The 21,630-nt window shown below is 43.6% G+C and overlaps 1 protein-coding gene across 1 annotated transcript in view; it reads right to left on the bottom strand.

Annotated features, from left to right (window-relative positions):
* LMCD1 (LIM and cysteine rich domains 1) overlaps window positions 1-20,742 on the bottom strand; it is a 58,246-nt gene extending 37,504 nt beyond the window's left edge. Inside the window, exon 1 of the mRNA XM_056861076.1 lies at window positions 20,695-20,742. Coding sequence (XP_056717054.1) covers window positions 20,695-20,721 — 27 coding nt within the window. The 5' untranslated portion in view covers window positions 20,722-20,742. The remainder of the gene's footprint in view (window positions 1-20,694) is intronic.
* Window positions 20,743-21,630: the final 888 nt, after the last annotated feature.

The following is a 21,630-nucleotide window of genomic DNA, read 5'->3' as shown; positions in this document are numbered from 1 at the left end:
ATATTGGCCAATGAAAATAACATTCTGTGTCACTAACCAATAATTCTAAGATGCCATGGGATTTTTTCAAGCTTTACTAGTATGGATCTTCAGGTAAGTGCAGAAATCAGAAGTCTTTCCTGACTACTACTTGTGTCTATACAACAAGCTGTTTTTTCAATGTGTAGCCCTAGAGCTCAGAGGAGAAACTGGCATCCCTAAAAGATCTCTTCCAAACAATACCTGCCAAAACTGATTCTCAGTACCAGCGAGACTGCCAGCATTTAGTTTTCTTAAAAGCTGCTGCCACCATCAGAAAGACTGCTTTGTTGTGTTCAGAAATATGGATTTCTATAGGTTGCCTTCCAAAACCTCATAGTTAATGCTGGCAAGTCTTGGGAAATGAGGGAGGAACTGAAAAAGACAAATTCAGCACATGGAAAGTACATTGCAGAAAGATAAATAAGAATCCTGGATGTTATTCTTTGACTTTCCCCAACTCCACCTATTTACAAAAGTTGCTTCTAACGTTGATGCAGTGAAATATGAGGTGCAAGCTTGCAGTCTGAAAATGAAAAAAAAATACGTTCAGAAATTCAGAATCCCTCTAGATACAGAGTTGTCAGCGTGTCTACAGGAAAAAAGGGAAGAAAATTAAACTTTTATTGGGACAAGAGATGTCATGCATTTAAGACCTTGTTTTCGGTAATTCCTATTCACAGAGTTATTTAGGACAACGTGGTAGTGATGGGATTCAGAAGAAGATAGCCAGCCAACACAGTTTGTTCTAAGGCAAACAGATCTGGAGTTCAACGCAGGAATCATGACCCCAATTCTAAAGCATCCAATCCTCATGTGGTCCAGCACTAAGAGTGCTGAAAATAGATTGAAAGAGGCACCTCTTTCCTCGGTGCACACATATGAAACCCCCCCACTCCCAATTCTGGACAAATGGGGTCTGCAACAATACAAATGCCTATAAAACCTAGAGGTCAAAATTGGGGAAATGTCACAGACATCAGTCCTTCCGACCTTTAACAGTCTGAAAATGCTATTGCTCCTCCCCAGTACCAAGACTGGAGAAGCAACAATTGTTACAAAGGAACAATTTCAGTTGACACCACAGTTGGACATCTTACCTGACCTACCATGTACTGCAACACACACTATATATAGCTTGCTTGTTGAGCCTGCATGCTCCCCTGGCATCTCCCTAGGGTTGCCAACTCTGGCTTTGGAAGTTCCAGGAGATTTGGGGCAGTACCTCTGGAGGACTTCCATTTCTCCTAGAGTCTATGATGGACTATAGAGCCTGCCTTATGAAGCTGCCATTTTTTTCCCATGGGAAATTTCTGTAGTTTGGAAATCAGTTGTAATTCTGGGAGAAAGCCAGCAAGCCCCCCCCCCACCTAAAGGTTGGCAACCCTACTCCTCCCCCTCCCTTCATGAATACAGCATGATTGAATCTAGACACCTTCTAAGCCCAACTGCATGTAATAACCAGGTATTTTGATCATCCCAGCCAAGGATTCTAAGCCAGGATTTAATTCTGGAGCCAGTGTGGTGTAGTGGTTAAGAGTGGTAGTTTGGAGCGGTGGACTCTGATCTGAAGAACCAAGTTTGTTTCCCCACTCCTACACATGAGCTGCGGATGCGGACATCATGAACAATTTTATTTCACAAGAAAACATGTATACCCCTCCCTCTTCCCACAGCTCAAGTTGGCTTACAAATTCAGTTTTCTAAAAGTACAATATGCGATCAAACTCCATATAACATCCCCCCTCCTTAAAAGATTTCTTTGACAGATGAAAACCTGCTGGGTTCTGTGTATGAAGGGTAGGAAGGAGGACCTACTTAGGGAGTGCGGGCATGACAAACAAGCCATGCTCAGGACCCCAGCAGCAGCTTGGGAATTTAAATGGCTTGCCCATGATATCTGAATTTGGCCATGGTTAGGCAAATATACTCAGCACTGCAACCGTAAACTATACCAAATTTATTTATTTCCATCAAAACTGTACAGCATCTGTCCTCGGTGAATGTCACGCCTTGCCATTAACGTTGCTTGTGACGCCTTCAAATGAATTGAAAATAAAGCAGCCATATTAACATTGAACATTCTACTCATTTGCTTTACCTATGAGAGAAATGAACCGCCCTGTGGCAAGAATCTCTTGCAAAGTCAGCCCGAGAGTGAATGTGGCCAGATTCAATATGCCTGATACATGCCTCTCGGCAACAGTTTTGATCCCAGTGTGTAAACATCTTGGTTTGTGATGCTGGGCTGCATTGCAGCTGTTAGTTGCTAGCACAAACAAATCCAGAATTGGCTGGTACTTCCCTAAGCAATGTGAGAACAATAGAGATCTCTGCAGAACAGAGTTTTCACTGAGGGGTTAGGTTTACAGACAGTTCTATAGAGCATTCTGGCACCTCCTGCTGCTGAACATATGTACACCCTGCAGCCAACAAGGACCTCTCAGAGAAAAGTTACTCCACCCTTAAGGGGATGTGAATGAACTGTTAACATTCCTCTGAACATTGGCTTGAAAGTGATTCAAAACTTGTAACTCGTCATGATCTTGTAGTATGCCTCAATCCAACTGAGTACTCCGTTGATGAATGGCTTTAAGGCACTGCCAGATACAATCACTAATCCTGCTGACGGCTAAGATCCCCAAGGCACATACCTCATGTAAATGATGCTCCATAAGCCAAACATTTATTCTGGTGTTCACTATTACACAGGCTTTCTTTCAAATCTACTAAAAGGGTCTAGGCATTCTACAGAAAGTGGTTGGGATTACCAATGCCTAGATCCACCCATTAAAAGAAACTCTAAATTATTGGATGCTAATTAGCCTCAGGGCTAGGGTTGCCAGGTGGGTGGTTTCAGCAAGCAATTGCCTGCCAATCCTCCCAGCTGCTCTGGAGAGGCAATCATGTTTGGGGTTTGAGTGGTAAAGTGATCGCGGCGATGCGGTGCTTCCGGAAGTAAACCCGGAAGTGATGTCATCGCATGCGTGCGCCCGCAGCCACCCCAGCTCCACCCCCTAAAACATCCTGCCAATTGAGAGGACCTGGCAACCCTACTCAGGGCTCATCTGCCTTTTATTTTAATTATTGTCTTGAATAGGTCCAGTGGTGGGAAGTACCATGAAGTTGCAGCTGACTTATGGCAACCCTGCAGGGTTTTCACTGCAAGAGATGAACAGAGGTAGTTTTCCCTTGCCTGCCTCCCCACAGCAACCCTGTACTTCCCTAGCAGTCTCCCTTGCAAGCACTAACCAGGATCTGGAAGTTGGCAACCTTACTGCTTAGCTTCCAAGATCTGACAAGATTGGGCTAGCCTGGGCATCCCGGTCAGGGCTGAACAAATCTATGTATCCTACATTTAAAGATGTATTTACCATTTCTTTCAGGAAAATGCTTAGCAGTGCATTTCACTATGCTGTTGCTAGAAGAAGCCTGCCTAGTTCACACCCCTTAGCAGAATTCTTTTGCCACATCACAGCGGTCCTAAATAGGCCAAAAAATATTTTATCTGGCAGTAACTAGTGCAGCTAAAGCTGCAAATTTAAGTGTAGCAAGCCAGACTTATGCTAGAAGCTCGGTAAGGTACTTTCAGTAGCAAAGTGTTCCAGATACTATAAAGCTAGATTTGCTCCCCTTGAGCCTAGTGTTGCCAGTAGAGTTGCCAGGTCCCTCTTCAATGCCATAGAGTCCAACTGCCAAAGCGACCATTTTCTCCAGGCAAACTGATCTCTGTTGCCTGGAGATCAGTAGTAATAGCAGGAGATCTCCAGCTAGTACCCGAAGTTTGGCAACCCTAGTTGCCAGGTCCCGGCGGGAGGCTTTTGGAGTGGAGCCTGAGGAGGGCAGGGTTTGGGGAGGGAAAGGACTTCAGGAGCGTTTCCAGATTCCAGGTACTAGCTGGAGATCTCCTACTATTACTACTGATCTCCAGCTGATAGAGATCAGTTCACCTGAAGAAAATGGCCGCTTTGGCAATTGGACTCTATGGCATTGAAGTCTCTCCCCTCCCCAAAGCCTGCCCTTCTCAGTCTCTGCCCCAAAAAACCTTCCGCCAGTGGCGAAGAGGGACCTGGCAACCCTAGACTTCAGTGCCATAGTCCTCCCTCCCCCTCCCCACTCTCTCTGCTGAAGATCAGTTGTAATAGCAGGAGATCTCCAGCTAGGACCTGGAGGCTGGCAACCCTACCTGGAGAGTAACTGTAGTTCCAGGGGATCTCCAGGTCCCACCTGGACACTGGAATCCCAGTATTTGGCTGCAACCAATGAGCAGAAAGAGGCTTCGTTTCCTTAAAGGTGGGCATTGAGAAGCAATGACACACAGACAGGGAAGACAATTTCAACACTGTACAAGTATGCAGCTCCTACCTGGGCAACAGCTGCCTGCTGGGCCAACAGCTGCCGGGCCAACCTTTTGAGAGCATCCGCACACCTCCACCTGCCTCTAGTATAGCTTCTCAAAGTGGACCAATAAGGATGTAAGAGCTAGGGCTGTCAAAAAAAAAAAAATTCGGTACAGTTCGGATTCGGCTGAATTTGACCCTTGTGGGGTCGGTACGTGCCGAAGTCCGAACTCCCCCGCTTCGGATCCCCGGTAATTCGGGGCCGGGAGGCGCAGATGAGTTTAAAGGGCAGCCCGCCTCCCTTCAGGGGAGCCCGCTGAAGGGAGGCGGGCTGCCCTTTAAACTGATCTGAGCCTCCCAGCTGGGAGGCGCAGATCAGTTTAAAGGGCAGCCCGCGCCTTTCAGCGGGCCTCCCTGAAGGGGGAGCCGAATTGGCCGAATTTATTCGCGAACTCCCGAACTCGCTGAATTCGCCCCCCCCCGGTTGCCCGCCAGATTTGAGTTCGGATCCGTCCGAACTGAAAATCACCGAATCAGGGGAAATTCGGTTGATTTTCAGTTCGGACCGAACCGAATTGACAGCCCTAGTAAGAGCTATCCTCCTTGAATAGGGTTGCCAACCTCCAGGTACTAGCTGGAGATCTCCTGCTATTACAACTGATCCCCAGCCAAGAGATCAGTTCACCTGGAGAAAATGGCCGCTTTGACAATTGGACTCTATGGCATTGAAGTCCCTCCCCAAACCCCACCCTCTTCAGGCTCTGCCCCAAAAACCTCCCGCCAGTGGCAAAGAGGGACCTGGGAACCCTATGCTTGGATGCTGTCAGCAACAAAGTACAACTTTAACCCCCATCAATGAACAAACCCGCTGCATAGAATTAAAGCAAACAAAAACATCAGCAGTTGGTCGGTCTGCATATCTTGCCTGGCAAATTATAGTTAATTCTGCCTGTGGAGGAAATGAGGCCATAAGTGCATCATTTCCATCACATTCTTTTGAGTGGAAGCTGGCAATCAAAAACCTGATTCCTCCTGGTATTTGGCTCCAATGCTACTGTTATAGTGGAACAATCTTTGCAGAATAATGCCATTGTGGGTCATACTACTGTCAAATGATCCTAGAGCAGATAAACAAAGCCTTGCTTATAGGACTGGGTGGTTACAACTTGGAGAGGCAGAAGGAGGAATATGCCAATAGCATATGCATAAACAAAGCAGCTCCCTGACTGGAAAAGCCACATTAGACTGCATTTTGCAAGCTTGAGTATGTTGTCAATCGGTTTAAACAAAGAAAAGCAACAATGGATCAGCTACAATATTATTAAAAAGCGATGTCAGAATGAAGAGTCTTGGCAGGCCTAAATGTAAAAAATATGTTACCAGACCTGTCTTCAATCCTATGCAAGACAGGACATGTCTACAGTTCCTGTCTGCTGCCTTTACGCTAGCAACAGGAGAGCCTTGTCCCGTTTCTATCCCTGTTTGAACTCCTGTGTACAAAATGAATGCACAGAGTACGCTGTTCTTGAGTTGACTTTGAGTCTAGGTATGGCAAAACAGTCTGGATAAAATAACCCAGACCCAGTTCAAGGCTTCGCCCACTGCTAGGAACAAAACCAAGGCAAATATTTGAGGTTCAAATAGTTTCAATATATAATAATCCCATTCAGTCCTGCATTTTCTCTGTCTGGCCAAAACTGAGGCCAGGGCAAGAACAGCTGAAAATACGGCAAGAATCATTTAAGTCGGACTGAGTGCTACTAAAAGAAGAGCATGCATCTTTATCCTGAATGCCCTTGGACAATTTTCTCATGTAACGCTTGCTTGCATTCAGTGTTTGTCAAGTGACTCAAATCAAATGTACATGAAACCTAGCATACACTTGAATCTCTCCAGGGTTGCCAGCTCTGGGTTGGGATAATACCTGGAGATTTTGGGGGTGGACCCGTGGGAGGGGACAGTTTAGGAAGGGGAGGGATATCAGCGTGACATAATGCCAGAGTCCACTATCCAAAGCAATCATTTTCTCCAAGGGAACTGATCTCATCCTCTGGAGATCAACTGTAACAGTGGGAGATCTCTAGGTGCCGCCTGGAGGTCGGCAACCCGAAATCCCACTTTCTGTACCATGTTACAGGATATATTGCAAATGAATATGCATGTATCACTTTCAGTGGCTGAAGCACCTCACACAAATTATCTTGTTCTAAGGATTTAGAACAGCCCTGTAAGGTAGGTCATTCCCATACTGCAGATGTTGGTGTACAGTAACTTCTCCAATTTAGATTCACCCAAAGATACATTCTAGGGAGGTTGGAACTGCCTGCATGGAACAAAGAGGGACATTTATAGATACAAAATACCTCTGAGGTACATTAGGCTGAGAGAGAATAATGAGCCCAAATATCATAGCAGGGTGGGGATTTGAACCCATGTCTTCCAGGTCCTGCTCTGATTCTCCAATAGCTGCACACCAGTGGTTGTCTCCAATACCCTTCCCTACATTAGCCAATCACATTAATGCCCAATTATACCACTAACTTTCTAACGCTTGATATGTCATTAATTCAAATACTTAGACTGAGCCATGGCATACAGATGTGGTTGGAAATGACCAGAAACAACATCTCTTTGCAATGATTTTTGGCATATGATTCTACAACCATGCCACTGACAGATTTGTGTAGTGAAGAATCTAAACACGTATAAGCTGCAAGTTTGCCATCCTCCAGTTTGGTGGTGAGCCCGGTATACAGACTGTGCTCACGCAGCCTTGCTTACATGGAAATTTTCCGCTTCCTAATCCAGAGATCACAAAATATTGTTTTGTTTCTTCCAACCCGCACATCTGCTACTTGCTAGCGGCAATCCGCAGACGCATTGGTGCATGCCACACCCTCTTCCTTCTCTACAACAAGTCTTTAAAATGGTATGTTAACATGCAAAGACATAAGCCAAGGAAAGGGTTTTAAATAAACTTATTAGTCTGGAACTGTCAAGTCCTAGCACTGACCATCAGCATGCAATTTCCTCTAAGCTTTTAATCAGGATTATCCTATCCATCATCAGTTTCTCGATCAGCAGGAAATATTGTTTCCTGCTCATTTATGACTGTGTGTGTGTTAAGTCCTGTCAAGTCACTTCCAACTCATGGTGACCCTATGAATCAATGTCCTCCAAAATGTCCTATCTTTGACAGCCTTGCTCAGGTCTTGCAAATTGAAGGCTGTGGCTTCCTTTATTGAATCAATCCATCTCTTGTTGGGCCTCCCTCTTTTCCTGCTGCCCTCAACTTTTCCTAGCATGACTGTCTTTTCAAGTGTCTTGTCTTCTCATAATGTGACCAAAATATGATAGCTTCAGTTTAGTCATTTTAGCTTCTAGGGTCAGTTCAGGTTTGATTTGATCTATAACCCACTGATTTTTTTTTTTTTTTGGCAGTCCACGGTATCCGTAACACTCTCCTCCAGCACCACATTTCAAAGGAATCTTTCTTCCTATCTGCTTTCTTCAATGTCCAGCTTTCACACCCATGCACTGTAATAGGGAATATGATGGCATGGATTAACTTAATCTTGGCAGCCTGTGACACATCCTTACACTTAAGGATCTTTTCTAGCTCCTTCATGGCTGCCCTTCCCAGTCTCAATCTCCTTCTGATTTCTTGGCTGCAGTCTCCCTTTTGGTTGATGATGGAGCCACACCAGCAAACTTTGTGTACTAAAAAGACATGGATTGAACTCCTCCAGCACGCGATATGATGGATTTGAGCATGGAAACTGAGCGCGTGGTCCAATCCCATCAGCGTCAATAAATCTGACACCCTACTAAAACAGTTCATGAAATGTTGCTGAAGAAAAGTTTCTTCTTTAAAAATTTTGGCCAGAGAGAAAAGCACCAGTATCGAAGGAAACTATTCCAAGAGGAGCTGCCCAATTTCAGCCTCCATCCAGTGTGACAAAGATATCACAGTGCAAAAAGAGGCTCAGCAAATACCATGCGACTCCAAGAGCAAATACTTGGCAGGATTCCTTTCTCCAGCAACAATGTGTGAATTCATGATAAGGAAAAAAGAGACAGGCTTTTCTTTTTTTTTTTTAAAAAAAAAAAGAGAGCAGAAAGGTTTTTACCCCCACTGACTGGATTTGGCACGAACTGAGCCCAAACTTTAAGAACAAGAGAAAATGGCATGACCTAGGCAGTGATCTGGATCAAGAATCCCTCCAAACTAAATGCCAAATACAATTTGTTCTATATGTGCATCTATCCCCCCCTTTATTTTGGACCATGTCAGAAGACTGTATTCTAATAGTGTGCTGAACTAAGGAAACCTTCAGTCACATCTGAGAGACTAAATGCACCCAGGAAGTTTCATGGCTATCGAGTACATTTTTATCTTACCCTGCTTCCCTTGGAGCTCAGAGTGACATACATGGTTTCCCTTTCCCTGTCACATCCTGCCAACAACCATGTAACAGGAATCTGAAAAGACTGAATGGCCCAGGGTTACCCAGCAAACTTCATAACAGGATTTGAACTCAGGTCTTCTAGATCCTAGACTAACCCCTAAACCACATTGACACAGACTAATTGCAAAGCTAATCCGGGGGAATCTTCATGGATATGTACTGAGCTTCTTCACAGAAGACAGGCTATATATTGGTTGTTACAGTCTGCTTGTCACAGCAAGTATGTTCTTACCATTTCTGAATGTTCCCTTCATATGCTAGTGTGTCACATCCCAACAGGTTGGAAGAAGCAAAGGGATCTTATTCTCTCAAGGTACTTCACCAGAACTCTGTTCACGAGTTACAGTGAACGCACATATATCCTGCTCATACCTGTGTACATCTGTTTCTAAGAAAGAGCCAATGTGAGTTCATGTTATAAATGAAACTGGGTACCAGTATCTGGGTAGATCTTATTCGCTCAAGGTACTTCACCAGAGCTCTGTTCACATGTTACAGTGAACGCACATATATCCTGGCCATACCCATGTGCTTCTGTCTGTAAGAGTCACTGGTACCCAGTTTCATTTATGACATTATCTGGGTAGATCTGTGGTTTCAATCAAATCTTCAGCTGTATGTGCATTGAATGTAACATGAGAATTACTCAATGCATGTATAAAAAAAATCAAGGGTTCACTGTACATGGAATGTTCTGCATCCACTGTAACTTGTGAACAGAGCTTAGAAACCAATCCATTGCAGGTTCATCCAGAAGGGCTTGACATTGTCCAAGATGAGTCTGGGCATGAACAGGCAATCCCATGATTGATTTTCAAGGAAAACATGTACAGCCACACAGTAGGACAGAAGGAACAAAATCTTCTTACAGCCAGTACACTTTGGGCTCAGCGGGGTTTACTGCCAGGAAAGGGTTCTTAGCAAATCATAAGCTTAGGCGGCAATCCTAAGAGGTTCTACGGCATTATCAAAAGGATAGTCAGCGGCACTGTCGGCGGGGGGCACTGGTTGGCTGCTTTTCTTGTGTACTTTTTAAAAAAAAATCTCAGACTGCCAGGCTACCTTCATCTAGTGGTATAGGAAGGCAGTGTCTATGCCTGCCCACCCAAGCCTTTGCACTGTTCGGTGAGGGTACTATGCTCTTTCAAAACTGCTGATGCCTCAGTTGCCTTAGAATTGTATTATCCCTCATAAATATTCTATACTACAGGCATGCCGTTTCTGGCTTTCAATTATAGCTCGTTAAATCAAATTAAGTGACTCTGTAAACTAATATTTTATGTAATGGAAGCTTAAGGCCAAATTGAAACAAAGGTGCAGCTGGTATGCATCCTTACATTAGCAAGTGGAATGTACTTCTGTAAAGATGCACTAGATAGCTTATCAGGCATGCTTGGAACATATGAGTCCCTGGCACGTGTCTATAGTGTGTGGGGGGAATTACATGAAATCTCATAGATGATGTGTTCAACCAGGTGGGAACAATATTACAGCTGCTTGGATTTCCTACAGCCTTTCAAAATCTTGTTGAAATTATTGCAGGAAACAGCAAGGATCCAGCCAATTGGATGGAATGCCCTGCAGGGAGATCCTCATTACTTTACATTCTCAGCACAAGCTGGGAAAGTTTGATAGCCACCTAAACCTTTGAGGAGTGAATGAAACAAACAAAGAAACAAAAGTTAGGAAAAGAGAATAGGGGACATGAATTTCTTTGCCTTTAATACCTGCACAGCAGATGGAAAACATCACTCGATAGAAGTTTCTTTGCTGCTCATTCCAGTAGAGTTTGCTCATACTTTTCATTGGAGTGGGGACTGTCCAGTCGTATGGTCTCCAGTCAACCTTTTCTCTTGCAAATGAATTTCTAAGCTGCCAATTCAAAGAGACTGCATAACTAAGGCCAAGTTATTCATACTGGGTAGTAGTACTTTGTGGATTGACCACATAATTGGTAACCAGTGCAATGAAGTGGTTATAGCATCAGACTAGGATCTGGGAGACCCAGGTTTGAATCCTCACTCTACCATGTAATTTTGCTGGGTGATCTTTGGCCTGTCCAGTCACTCTCTCAGCCGAACCTACCTCACAGGATAAAATGGAGGAGAGGAGAAGGATGTAAATTGTATTGGGTCCCCACTGGGGAGACAGGTGGGGTATAAATAAAGTAATAAAGAAAAATTCATTAGCCTGTATTCCCCTGACATCTGCCATAGTCCTAGCTTCTTAGTAGGCTTCACAGAGGGACAGGTGGGAACACTTTTCACAGAACTGTAGCAAAGTAACAACTGAAAAATCTCGATCTGAGACCTCACTTACATGTCTGCTACTTGTTTATTGTACCAGTAAAAATCTATACTATTCAAAAGAGCTCTACAAATGCATTGGGAGCATACACATATGCCAAGCCCACTGCACATTTTAGACTGCAGTTGAATGTTCACATCACTCCAAAGAAGAAGGGTTCTAACCAAGCCTTTTGCATTGTGTGCTCACTTTTAAAAAATGAGTAGGGACTTTAAAAACAGAAGAACACAGGCAGTTTTATATAGTACAATTCAGATACAAGTTTTCCACCACAGTGAGAATTAGATGCACATTGTTTGGGATTTGTATTTCTGGAATTCGTGCTGTAAATGATGATTAATAAAAATCAAACAGAACATAAGGAATTCCCTGCATTAAGCCATATCTGGTGATCGTACAGAAAGGAAGAACAAACATTTAGAAGTACATTCCCTTCTGAAGAAATTGTATTAATGGAATTATAGATCCCTCTGTGCTAGAGCACTGGTATAGAAAGCAAAAACAAATATACATTAAGGAAGTTCCAGTGGGTTTATTATTATTTTTCACTTGGCACAGGAGTGCCAGCATACCAGCACAGAAGAGACAAAGATTAAGCAGTTCAAAAATGCACCATGTGTAGGGTTGTCAACTCCAGGTTTGGAAATTTCTGGAGATTTGGGGGAGGCACTTGGGAAGGACAGAGTTTGGGTGGGGATGAACCTCAGCAGGGTATAATGCCATAGAGTCCACCCTTCCAAGCAGTCATCTTCTCCAGGGGAACCAAACCCTGTAGTCTGGAGATCAGCCAAAATTTGGCGAGATCTCCAGGCACCACCTGGAAGTTGGAAACCCTAGAATGAGCCAAAAGTGAAGACGCATGCACAGGATACATAAGCATTCTGAAATTCTCTCCCTTTTTTCTGGAAGGTATCTGCAACCGAAACTAAGACATAACAGAGGTGATTAACAACGGACCTAAACAGGAAGAATCCAGTGAGCCCCGCCTTTACGTTGAACGCTGTGGCCTGCTCTAGTTTTAATGTCTTCAACCCCACTGATTTCACCCCCTACTGATTTCAGTAGGATTCTGGCCGCCTATGCAGCACTGCAGCCATATTGTTGAGGTGTGTCCTTAAAAAAACAAATACAACTGCTCAATCATCTGAAATTCAGTTTTGAGACTTGTGCTGCAAAGCCAGAGTTTTGACTAACACATTTGATCCTTTCTCTTGAAGAAATGGCTTTGGGAGCAGACTTCACGTTCTTGGGTTACATCTCCATGTCAGTGGTGAAGTGTTTTCAATAATGCTCAAACAGTGCAACCTATCAAGTTGAATCTTTGTTTTGACTTAAGGTTCTTCATTTTACATTTAAAAAAGAAAGGCATCCAATGGAGAGAGCTCTGGTCTACCCACAGCTTCTTTTACTCCTGACATGCTGCTTAAGGCATCAACTGTAATTAAGCCCAACAGTGAGTGAACAATTTCGGGACCTCGCAAGAAGCCTTAATGGATTCCAGACTCTGTATTCACAGACTTGGTCCAACTGACTATATGACATTGCCAAGCCAGACTCCAAATTGACAGTAGTTCTCTCCATGCCTAGAGAAAAAAGTGCTCTTCTCACAATCCAGGAAATTAAGCAGTCATCTACGCAAGGATGCTTGGCCCAGCCATGTGTTTGGCATTACTGTGCTATTCAGACTGATTCAAGGACTTTCCTTTGTTTTCATTAGGCAACAACACGCCTCTTTAGCGAAAGCCTGTGGTTTCTTTCTTTCATGTTGCACTTGTTCCATCTATAGAGCTGATGATGGGCCAGCCCTTTTGATTCCCTCTCCTCTGCCATCTTCTTTTGCTTGAATTCATCAGGAGAGGGGGGAAAGCCACTCAGGAACTATGTCCTTGGGGAGGGGCTTTGGCTCAATGGTAGAGCCTCTACTTGGCATGCAGAAGGTCCCAGGTTCAGTCCCCGGCACCTCCAGTTAAAGGGACTAGGCAAGTAGGTGATGTGAAAGACCTCCACCTGAGAACCTGGAGAGCCGCTGCCAGTCTGAATAGACAATACTGACTTTGATGGGCCAAGGGGCCGGTTCAGTATAAGGCAGCTTCATGTGTTCAAAACACAAATTAGGGGACAGGGGATCTAGCCAGGACTAGGGATCTTCTTTACTGCCAGAGATGAGAGACCAGCCTAAAAGGGACGAGATATTTCCCTATACGAATAAGCTGTGGAAGCTTACACTAGAGTTTCAAGAGTTCTAAAAGGGGAGACTACAGCCTTGACAGATACAACTTCTTTCTTTTCACATCCCCAACAATTTGAGGAAAAGGCAGCAGATGTTCTCATGGTAACTAATGAAATTGCAAAGACAGAAAGGCATGCCCAAGCAAGGAACATATATTTTGTGCTCAAGTACCAGGTGCCTTTGGGAAGCCCACAAACAAGACCACTGCAGCAGCCTTATCCTGTCTGTGTTCCACAGCACCTAATATAATAGGCATGCTCTTCTGATACTAGAGAGAGTAGGTATGCATCATGACTAGTATTCATTTTGACTAGCAGCCATGGATAGTTGTATCCTCCACGAACATGCCCATTCCCCTCTTAAAACATTCCAAGTTGGCAGCCATCACCACATCCTGGGGCAGGGAGTTCCACACTTTACATATCTCACAATTCAAATGCATAGGGGAAAGAACAGAGCCTGTATGCCACATTGAAGTTCATAGACAGATGGCTCTTCAATGCAAACAGTGCCATTTGTTTGAAAGACAAGATCACAGTCATGGGTGAAGGATTTCAGAAACCCCAAACGATGCCAAAAGTTTCCTAATAAGATCTCATTATATTGGAAGTCACAGAAAGCTCAGGTAAGAACTTCCCTTATCTACCTGTAATCATCCACCAGTGCCTCAATTCCAAATCCAGGTCAAAAATAGATTGATAAAGGTCACAGGAAGATATGTCATTCAGGTATGCCTGGAGCTGATCGACCAGCACACACTCAATCATCTCACCTAATAAATGGGGGTTTAGAAAATAGTTTAAAATTTGCCTTTACAGACTTTTATCAGCAAAGTATATAGCAATTTCATCTATCAACTGAAATATCTTCCTCCAGTGGGCCTGAATTAGGGACCAACCAACTTCACAATCTAACCAGCTTAGCTGAATTTCCTCCAGCTCATGCATGGTAGGAGCAAAGACACCTTTCTTTCCCACTATCATCACAACAACATATAGACCTCCAAATGTGTGTTCTGCCCAATTCAGCCAGAATCTTTCACAATGACATTCTACCCATCTTCATATCAATGAGCTCTCCATTACATCAGGGAACCGGGGATTTCAGATGGAAAAAGAGGGCACCAGGGAACAGGTTTGTTGAATATCCTCGACATCCTACTATTCCAGGCTGGAAGCATGGATTCTGAGGTGCCATTAAAACTCCCAAGTGTCCCAGAACAGCTTAGAATCCCAATAGGATTGTAATAGATCCTCTACCTTGTGTGGGAGGAGAAACTAATATCAAAGTACTAAGCAGAAAGTTACCTAAACATAACATGGGTTCTGCTTTCAACCCATCCCCAGAAAACTGCTCAGTGCAAAAAAAAGAATCCAGTATCAGCCCTTTAAAGTGCTGTGACCAAATAACTTAGAACAGTCCCATTGTATCCATTAAGTTCTGAATATGACCAAGTAAGGGAGACTCAGGAAGGATGTGGAACTCCAAAGGAGCTTTGCCAACCTCCAGGTGGTTAGAAATAAAACACACACCTCGTGCTGAGATTCGAAGGTACAAAAGCAAGGACAGCACTGATGGCTAAATATAACATGTAACAAGTAAGTAATAATAATCAGTTGTATTCTGTAAACATTATTATATATGTATTCAACAATGTTGCAATAAATTATTTCACCATAGACTATTGTCTCCAGACATGATTTATGCATTGTTTGCAAATAATTACATCAAGTCAGTGCTTTGGAATGAAGACCACAATACATCAGTTCACTGGGTCCTAATGTATAATGTAATTGTCCATACTCCTATTGGAGCAATATCAACCACAAAGTTATGCAGAGAAGATGCCACAAGATTCCATGAGATGGGCCCCCAGGTGGTAGCTGGAGATCTCCCAAAGTGGCGATCAGCACTACCCTGGGCATGCAAGAAAAAGCCCCAAGAGCCAAACACTGAGGCAAACCTTCCTGCCTCTCATCCTGCCTCAACTAATCCCCAGATGACAGATCAATTTCCCTGGAGAAAATAGTTGTTTTGGAGGGAGAACTCTACGGTATTATGCCCCACAGAGGTCCTTTCCCACTCCAAACCTCACCCTCCCCAGGTTCCACCACCAAATCTCCAGGTATATCCCAAGAGGGAGCTGGCAACCCTACCACCAGGCTAAAGAAAATGGTACCAGGGCACTCATTGATGAACTACGTGGACGTCATATACGGTCAAAATCTGGCCACTATTATCCAGCTAGGTTTCAATCAAATAAGACGTGTGGTGTGACTAATGCATGAAACAGCGATATTTTATGAAAAGATATTAAAGCCAACTTTAACAACAATTCCTTGAAAAGACTGATATTGGGATACCATTTACTATTACAGTGAATATTTTTCATATTTCAAGCAGAGTATAATTTGCAGACTGAAAAACATGTCATTCCTAGTAAACTAATACACAGCCAGATGCACAGTTAAGCTAAAGCGGTCAGATTTTAAACCAAGTTAATGGAATTAAAATAAGAAATACCAGATGGCACCTCAGCTACATTGTTGATTAAAACGTTTGCAGTACTCTGTTGCTGGCATGTAAAGGAATAGACATGTAAGACAACTTTTATCAGGAGATAAACAGCATGCAAACTTCATTGCGAGTACTACAATATGCTGTTTGGCTCAGTGACTGAGCCAAGGGAAGAATGGAATCATCTGGAGCTACTTGAACTGCAAGAAGGCTGAAGCATCAAGTTAAGCCTTATTAAAAATAAAGAGCTATAAACTTCCAACAGTCAACCATTACCCTCCAATAAAAGTAGCATCTGTGGAAGAATTGTTTTGCCACTCACTCAGTGTAGTTACACTGCAGCTCAGTTTCCATAATTAAGTTATTATGAATTATTCTCTTATATGTGTCACGTGTAGGTCCATGCATACACACTGTATTTATAGATCAGGAAGCAGTCATTGTCTCTTCTCTCTCTAGTGCCAGCAGTGCATGGGGTTGGGCACAGTAGACCAAGCAACACTGCTTGCCTAATGACAACTGTTCATAGGAAGGAGTCAAGAATCATCTGAGAAGTGCCAAGCCATTTTAGCCCCCACCCCCATTCTTGGCCAAAAGATCTACATTGGGCTCCATCAAGCCTAAAAGCCAAAACAAAATCTACCTACAGTGTAATCTTAAACAGAGTTGTGTGCGTTAAGTGCCATCAAGTCGCTTCCGACTCATGGCGACCCTATGAATAAAAGTCCTCCAAAATGTCCTATCTTTGACAGCCTTGCTCAGATCTTGCAAATTGAGGGCTGTGGCTTCCTTTATTGCGACAATCCATCTCTTGTTGGTCCTCCCTCTTTTCCTGCTGCCTCAACTTTTCCTAGCATGACTGTCTTTTCAAGTGTCTTGTCTTCTCATAATGTGACCAAAATACGATAGCCTCAGTTTAGTCATTTTAGCATCTAGGCCTGATTTGATCGATAACCCACTGATTTGTTTTTTTGGCAGTCCATGGTATCCGTTAACACCCTCCTCCAACACCACATTTCAAAGAAATAATGTAAACAGTTACATTATTTTAAATCCACTTATAATTGCGGACTCAGAAGGGTGTGACTTTGCTTTCACTGCAAATCTTGCAGCTGGTCATTTTCTTCACATTCACCCACAATTCCAAGAGCTATGGAAGAAAAAGCACCAGGATTTGGTAACTGACAAGGTAGATTCAGATGACTGGGAGCCATGCGTGAACCACTTTATCTTTCTCATGTGAAACTTGTAACCACACCTAACAGCAATCTTTTGTACTTCCAGCCACACAACTCATCCCAGGATTAGCAGTTTAGCACCTCTGTCCTCTTTTGCTTGGCATTCTCAGTGCTACAGAGAATAGGATTTCTGCAGAGCAGTGAACATTTAAAAGACCAGTACACAACTTCTAGTCAACCAAATCCACAGCGACATTGAAGCAGAAGACATGAAAATGAAGCTCTTGCTCTATTCTTGGATGAAAAGGATTATAGCACTAGAGTTAGGCAGAAAGCAGACAGAAGGACAGAAGTTTTGACACAGTTAGTACAATAACCTAAACCTACAATAAACAGACCCCTTACTGGAACAGGGGATCCATAGGCTCAGGGTTACAAAGTCCAACAACAGGTGTTCGTGCCACATCTACAGCAGTAGTGGAATGTATTTGCATCATGGGCCTGCTGAGGTCAACTGGTGACTTTAGGATTCCACAGGCCTGTCATGTGTGTCAGGCTGGCTGGCTCCCCATTTCTCATTCCATGGAGCTACAGGCCAGGTTATTTTAACATAGTACTCTGATTACTTATTTGGGGTATGGATACAAATGAACTTGAACATCTATTCTATTACATGCCAGACATCAGGTATTACATCAGACTCTTTGGAAAACAACCATGTCTGATCCCTTGAATCCTTACTGTCACATCCATGACATTGGTTTTCCATCCTTCTAAATATCATATATATATAAAGCTTCCATCTTCCCAGTTCCAAAATATATACAGTAAGCCATTGTAGGGAGGAGGAAATCTGCATTTTATTTCATAGAATCAGAGTGGGAAGGGACCACCAGGGTCATCTACTCCAACCCCCTGCACAATGCAGGAAATTCACAACTACCTCCCCCACACACCCCTAGTGACCCCTACTCCATGCCCAAAAGATGGCCAAAAAACCCCCCTCCAGGATCTCTGGCCAATCTGGCCTGGAGGAAAATTGCTTCCCAAAGTGGCGAGTGGCACTACCCTGGGCATGCAAGAAAAAGCCCCAAGAGCCAAACACTGATGCAAACCTTCCTGCCTCTCATGATCTGCCTAGGATCATAGAATCAGCACTGCTGACAGATGGCCATCTAGCCTCTGCTTAAAAGCCTCTAGGGAAGGAGAGCCCACCACCTCCCAAGGAAGCCTGTTCCACTGAGGAACCACTCTGTTAGAAAGTTCATGTTAACGTTTAGCTGGAAACTCTTTTGATTTAATTTCAACCCATTGGATCTGGTCAGACCTTCTGGTGCAACAGAAAACAACTCCACACCATCCTCTATATGACAGCCCTTCAAATACTTGAAGATAGTTATCATATCTCCTTTCAGTTGTCTCCTCTCCAGGTGAAACATTTATTTATCAGCTAAGAATGCAGATCTTATGGCTTTACAATCCTATGTCTACATATCAGCTAAGAATGCAGATCTTATGGCTTTACAATCCTATGTCTACATATCAGCTAAGAATGCAGATCTTATGGCTTTACAATCCTATGTCTACACTTGAAAGGAGACGAAAATTGTGTTGGGATGTCTCTAAACTGGTAAGTTTTAACAATTATTGTCCACCAAAGGAAACTGCTCCAGGGGGAAAAGTTTCATACTTCAGAGAGGATTGTTCTAAAAGTATTTCTCTTCTAAGAGTATGCCATTTTTTAAAAAACTGAAAATCCATTTTGAGGAAGCTGGCCCTGCATTTTGGTGCAATGAATAGTTATGGACTTGGAACTTAGAGACTTGTGTTATATAAGAATTTCCCCCCTAGGTTTAAATGGAGACGTATAATGACAGCATTTTACCTCAGTCAATTTTTAACATAAAAGATGACCTGTGTCTTTTGAAAATGAACAGACAGCTTAGATTCGCAATTGAAATAGCTTCATTTCAGAAGAGCAGATTCCCTTTTTTCCTCCACATTATACACAGACTGCAACTCTTTGCTCAGTTGTTGCACAAATATAGTTTACCCCAAATATAGTTTACCCCTTGGATGCAATATCAAAAGCAAAATATTAGGTTCATCTGTGATTAGGTAAAGCCTAATTGTAAACAATGGTTCTGTTTTTCTGGAGAAAGCTGCCTTTGCTCCACTTTGCACACTGTAGAGACAGATGCCACGGGCTAAAATGCTGTAGAAAAACGAGATTACCCCAGTTTAAGTGGTACCAATTCTTTTTCTGCAAGCTTTAGGTGTTCCAGAGAAGATGTTCCCAGATGTTATACTAAAGACTGTGCTAGAATAAACATTGTTCTTTCCTTTGATTTTGGCCCACACTCCCAGAACTGGAAGCTACCCTGCATAACCTTTAACTCTACACTGTTATAACAGGACAAACCCATAACTATTCAGTGTTTCTACAGTGTCTTCCAGGACACAAAACACTTGACCCCATGTTTGTAACCAGGATTACCTGGAAGTAAATCCTACTAATCTCAGTGGGATTTACTTCCAAATTACCATGGTCAGGACCACAATCTGTAAGTAAGCACTAACCAACAATGGGATTTACTGCCCAACAGAGGACTCATAGAATTAGTATGGTTTCCCATTCAGTTACAAGGTTTCCCTTCCACAAGGGTTAAGGCTTGACTGCGTCTCAGTTCTCTCTTTGAACACATCAAAGACTCACCCAATTGATTTAAGGAGGAACTACTGCACCCAGGAATACTTTCCCGTCCTCTTTTACATTTCACTACATAAAAAGAATAGATTCACAGGAATGGATTCAAGGCTCTTTTCCTGCTTGCGTGAGTGCGTGGGGGTGGTGGTTAAGAGACGCTGTCTGCTTTCCTGCTGCTATAGCAGCCTGCTGGACCAGGCCAACACACAAGGTCTGAAGCCTAGGAGGCAAAAGATTGTAGCTACATAAAGCAGCTTTGGCAATGGCTGAAATATATTCAGAAAGGAAACAAAATAATTCCTCAAAATAAGAACAGTCACTGGGAAGTTACAGGGTGAAAAAGGAGACTCTGTTCGAGCTGCAAATAAGCACACCGTATAATTTGCTTCCTATAAATTACCCTTGGCATTATCAGTGCAGCAACCAAAGCAGTAACATACCCTACGGTTGCCAACTGCCTGGAGAAAAGGTGTTTTATCCCCTTAACAGAGGCTGAACGGGCTTTTATTTAATTGCCCGCTGGCAAAAGCTTCAGCTGTGCCCTTCCCCACATTCAGCCTCCGTTAAGGCGACAGGACAGTTATGTCACCGGGTTGTTGGCAACCCTAAGAACAGCCTCTGTTCTCGTGGACCCCCCCCCCCCGGGGTCCGCGAGAACTAAATTAAGGTCCGCAAAACAAAGTTATAAACCCATCATAAATTAATATTTTCAATTAAAAGTTCTCTATTATAAAAATATCTATTCAAATATTATTCTAAGTTTAATGCTTAACTAACAGTTATGATTAAAGTTTATTTTCAAATTCTCGGAGTTTTTATTTTGAACCTTGGGGTCCCTGCGCCGAACCAAAAAGCCCTAGTGGTCCCTGGTCAAAAAAAGGTTGGGAACCACTGCCTTAGGAGGAGTTGGGGAAGAAACACTACTCACCTTCTGAATTCCTGAACTCAGATCCATTCCTCAGCTGCCCTCGCTCCCTCTATTTCCCCCCCCCCCTTATTCGGAAATGAGCCAAATGGCCTCGGTGCCGCTTTTAACAACGGCCGCAGAGCGCTCTGCCAGAGGCGCCAGGGGACCCGCTAGCTAGCAGAAACCCCAATTGCTAGCTATGAGCTGCCCGCGCGACGCTCTTTTAACCGGGACCCGCAACTCCCTTTAAACCCCCGGCAGCCAATCAGAGGCGGAGATCGAACTCTGGCAGCCAATGCGAAGCGAGCCTTCGGCCGCACGTTCTCCGCTTGGCTTGGACCCCCGACGGGGAGGGTTGGGGAAGCCCGCGCCGCGTTCCAGCTGCGGAGGGCGGGTCGCGCATCTGTCTCGCCCGCTGCAACGCGGGGAGCTGAAATGCCTCTCTGAATCACACGTCTCTTTCGTTTCCTTTTAAAGGATGGCGGGGGGGGGGGAGCCCTGGAGAGCCCATTCGCGTCGTGAGGAAGTGCGTGTGTGTGGGAGAGGGGTGCGGTGATATTATTAGCCCTTCAGATCTAAAAATACATTCTTCTCTTAAGTTGCGCTCTTTAGCCCCAGTTCTTCCCACCTCGTCTGGTTTGACGGGGACGTTGCAATAATATATATATATTTTAAAAATTAAACCAAATAAATATTTTTAAACCATGGTAACCTGGGGTTATTTATATAACCCGAGATGAGGATTGGAGCATTAACAACCTGGGTGAGAACCTGCTTGGGCATGATCTATTATTTGAGGATATTATTAAAATACTTGGCATTCCTACAGGAATGCCCGTGTTTAGTCTGTTGCAGCAAAAACAGTAAAGAGCCCTGTGACATCTTAAAAATGCACAGATTTATTGTGGCAAAAGTGCCTTGTGGGCTAGGACCTGTTTTGCCAGAGTTGTATGTTGT

Source organism: Euleptes europaea, chromosome 1, assembly GCF_029931775.1.
Source record: "Euleptes europaea isolate rEulEur1 chromosome 1, rEulEur1.hap1, whole genome shotgun sequence".
Lineage (NCBI taxonomy): Eukaryota > Metazoa > Chordata > Lepidosauria > Squamata > Sphaerodactylidae > Euleptes > Euleptes europaea.
This window is presented reverse-complemented; position numbering and strand designations above follow the sequence as displayed.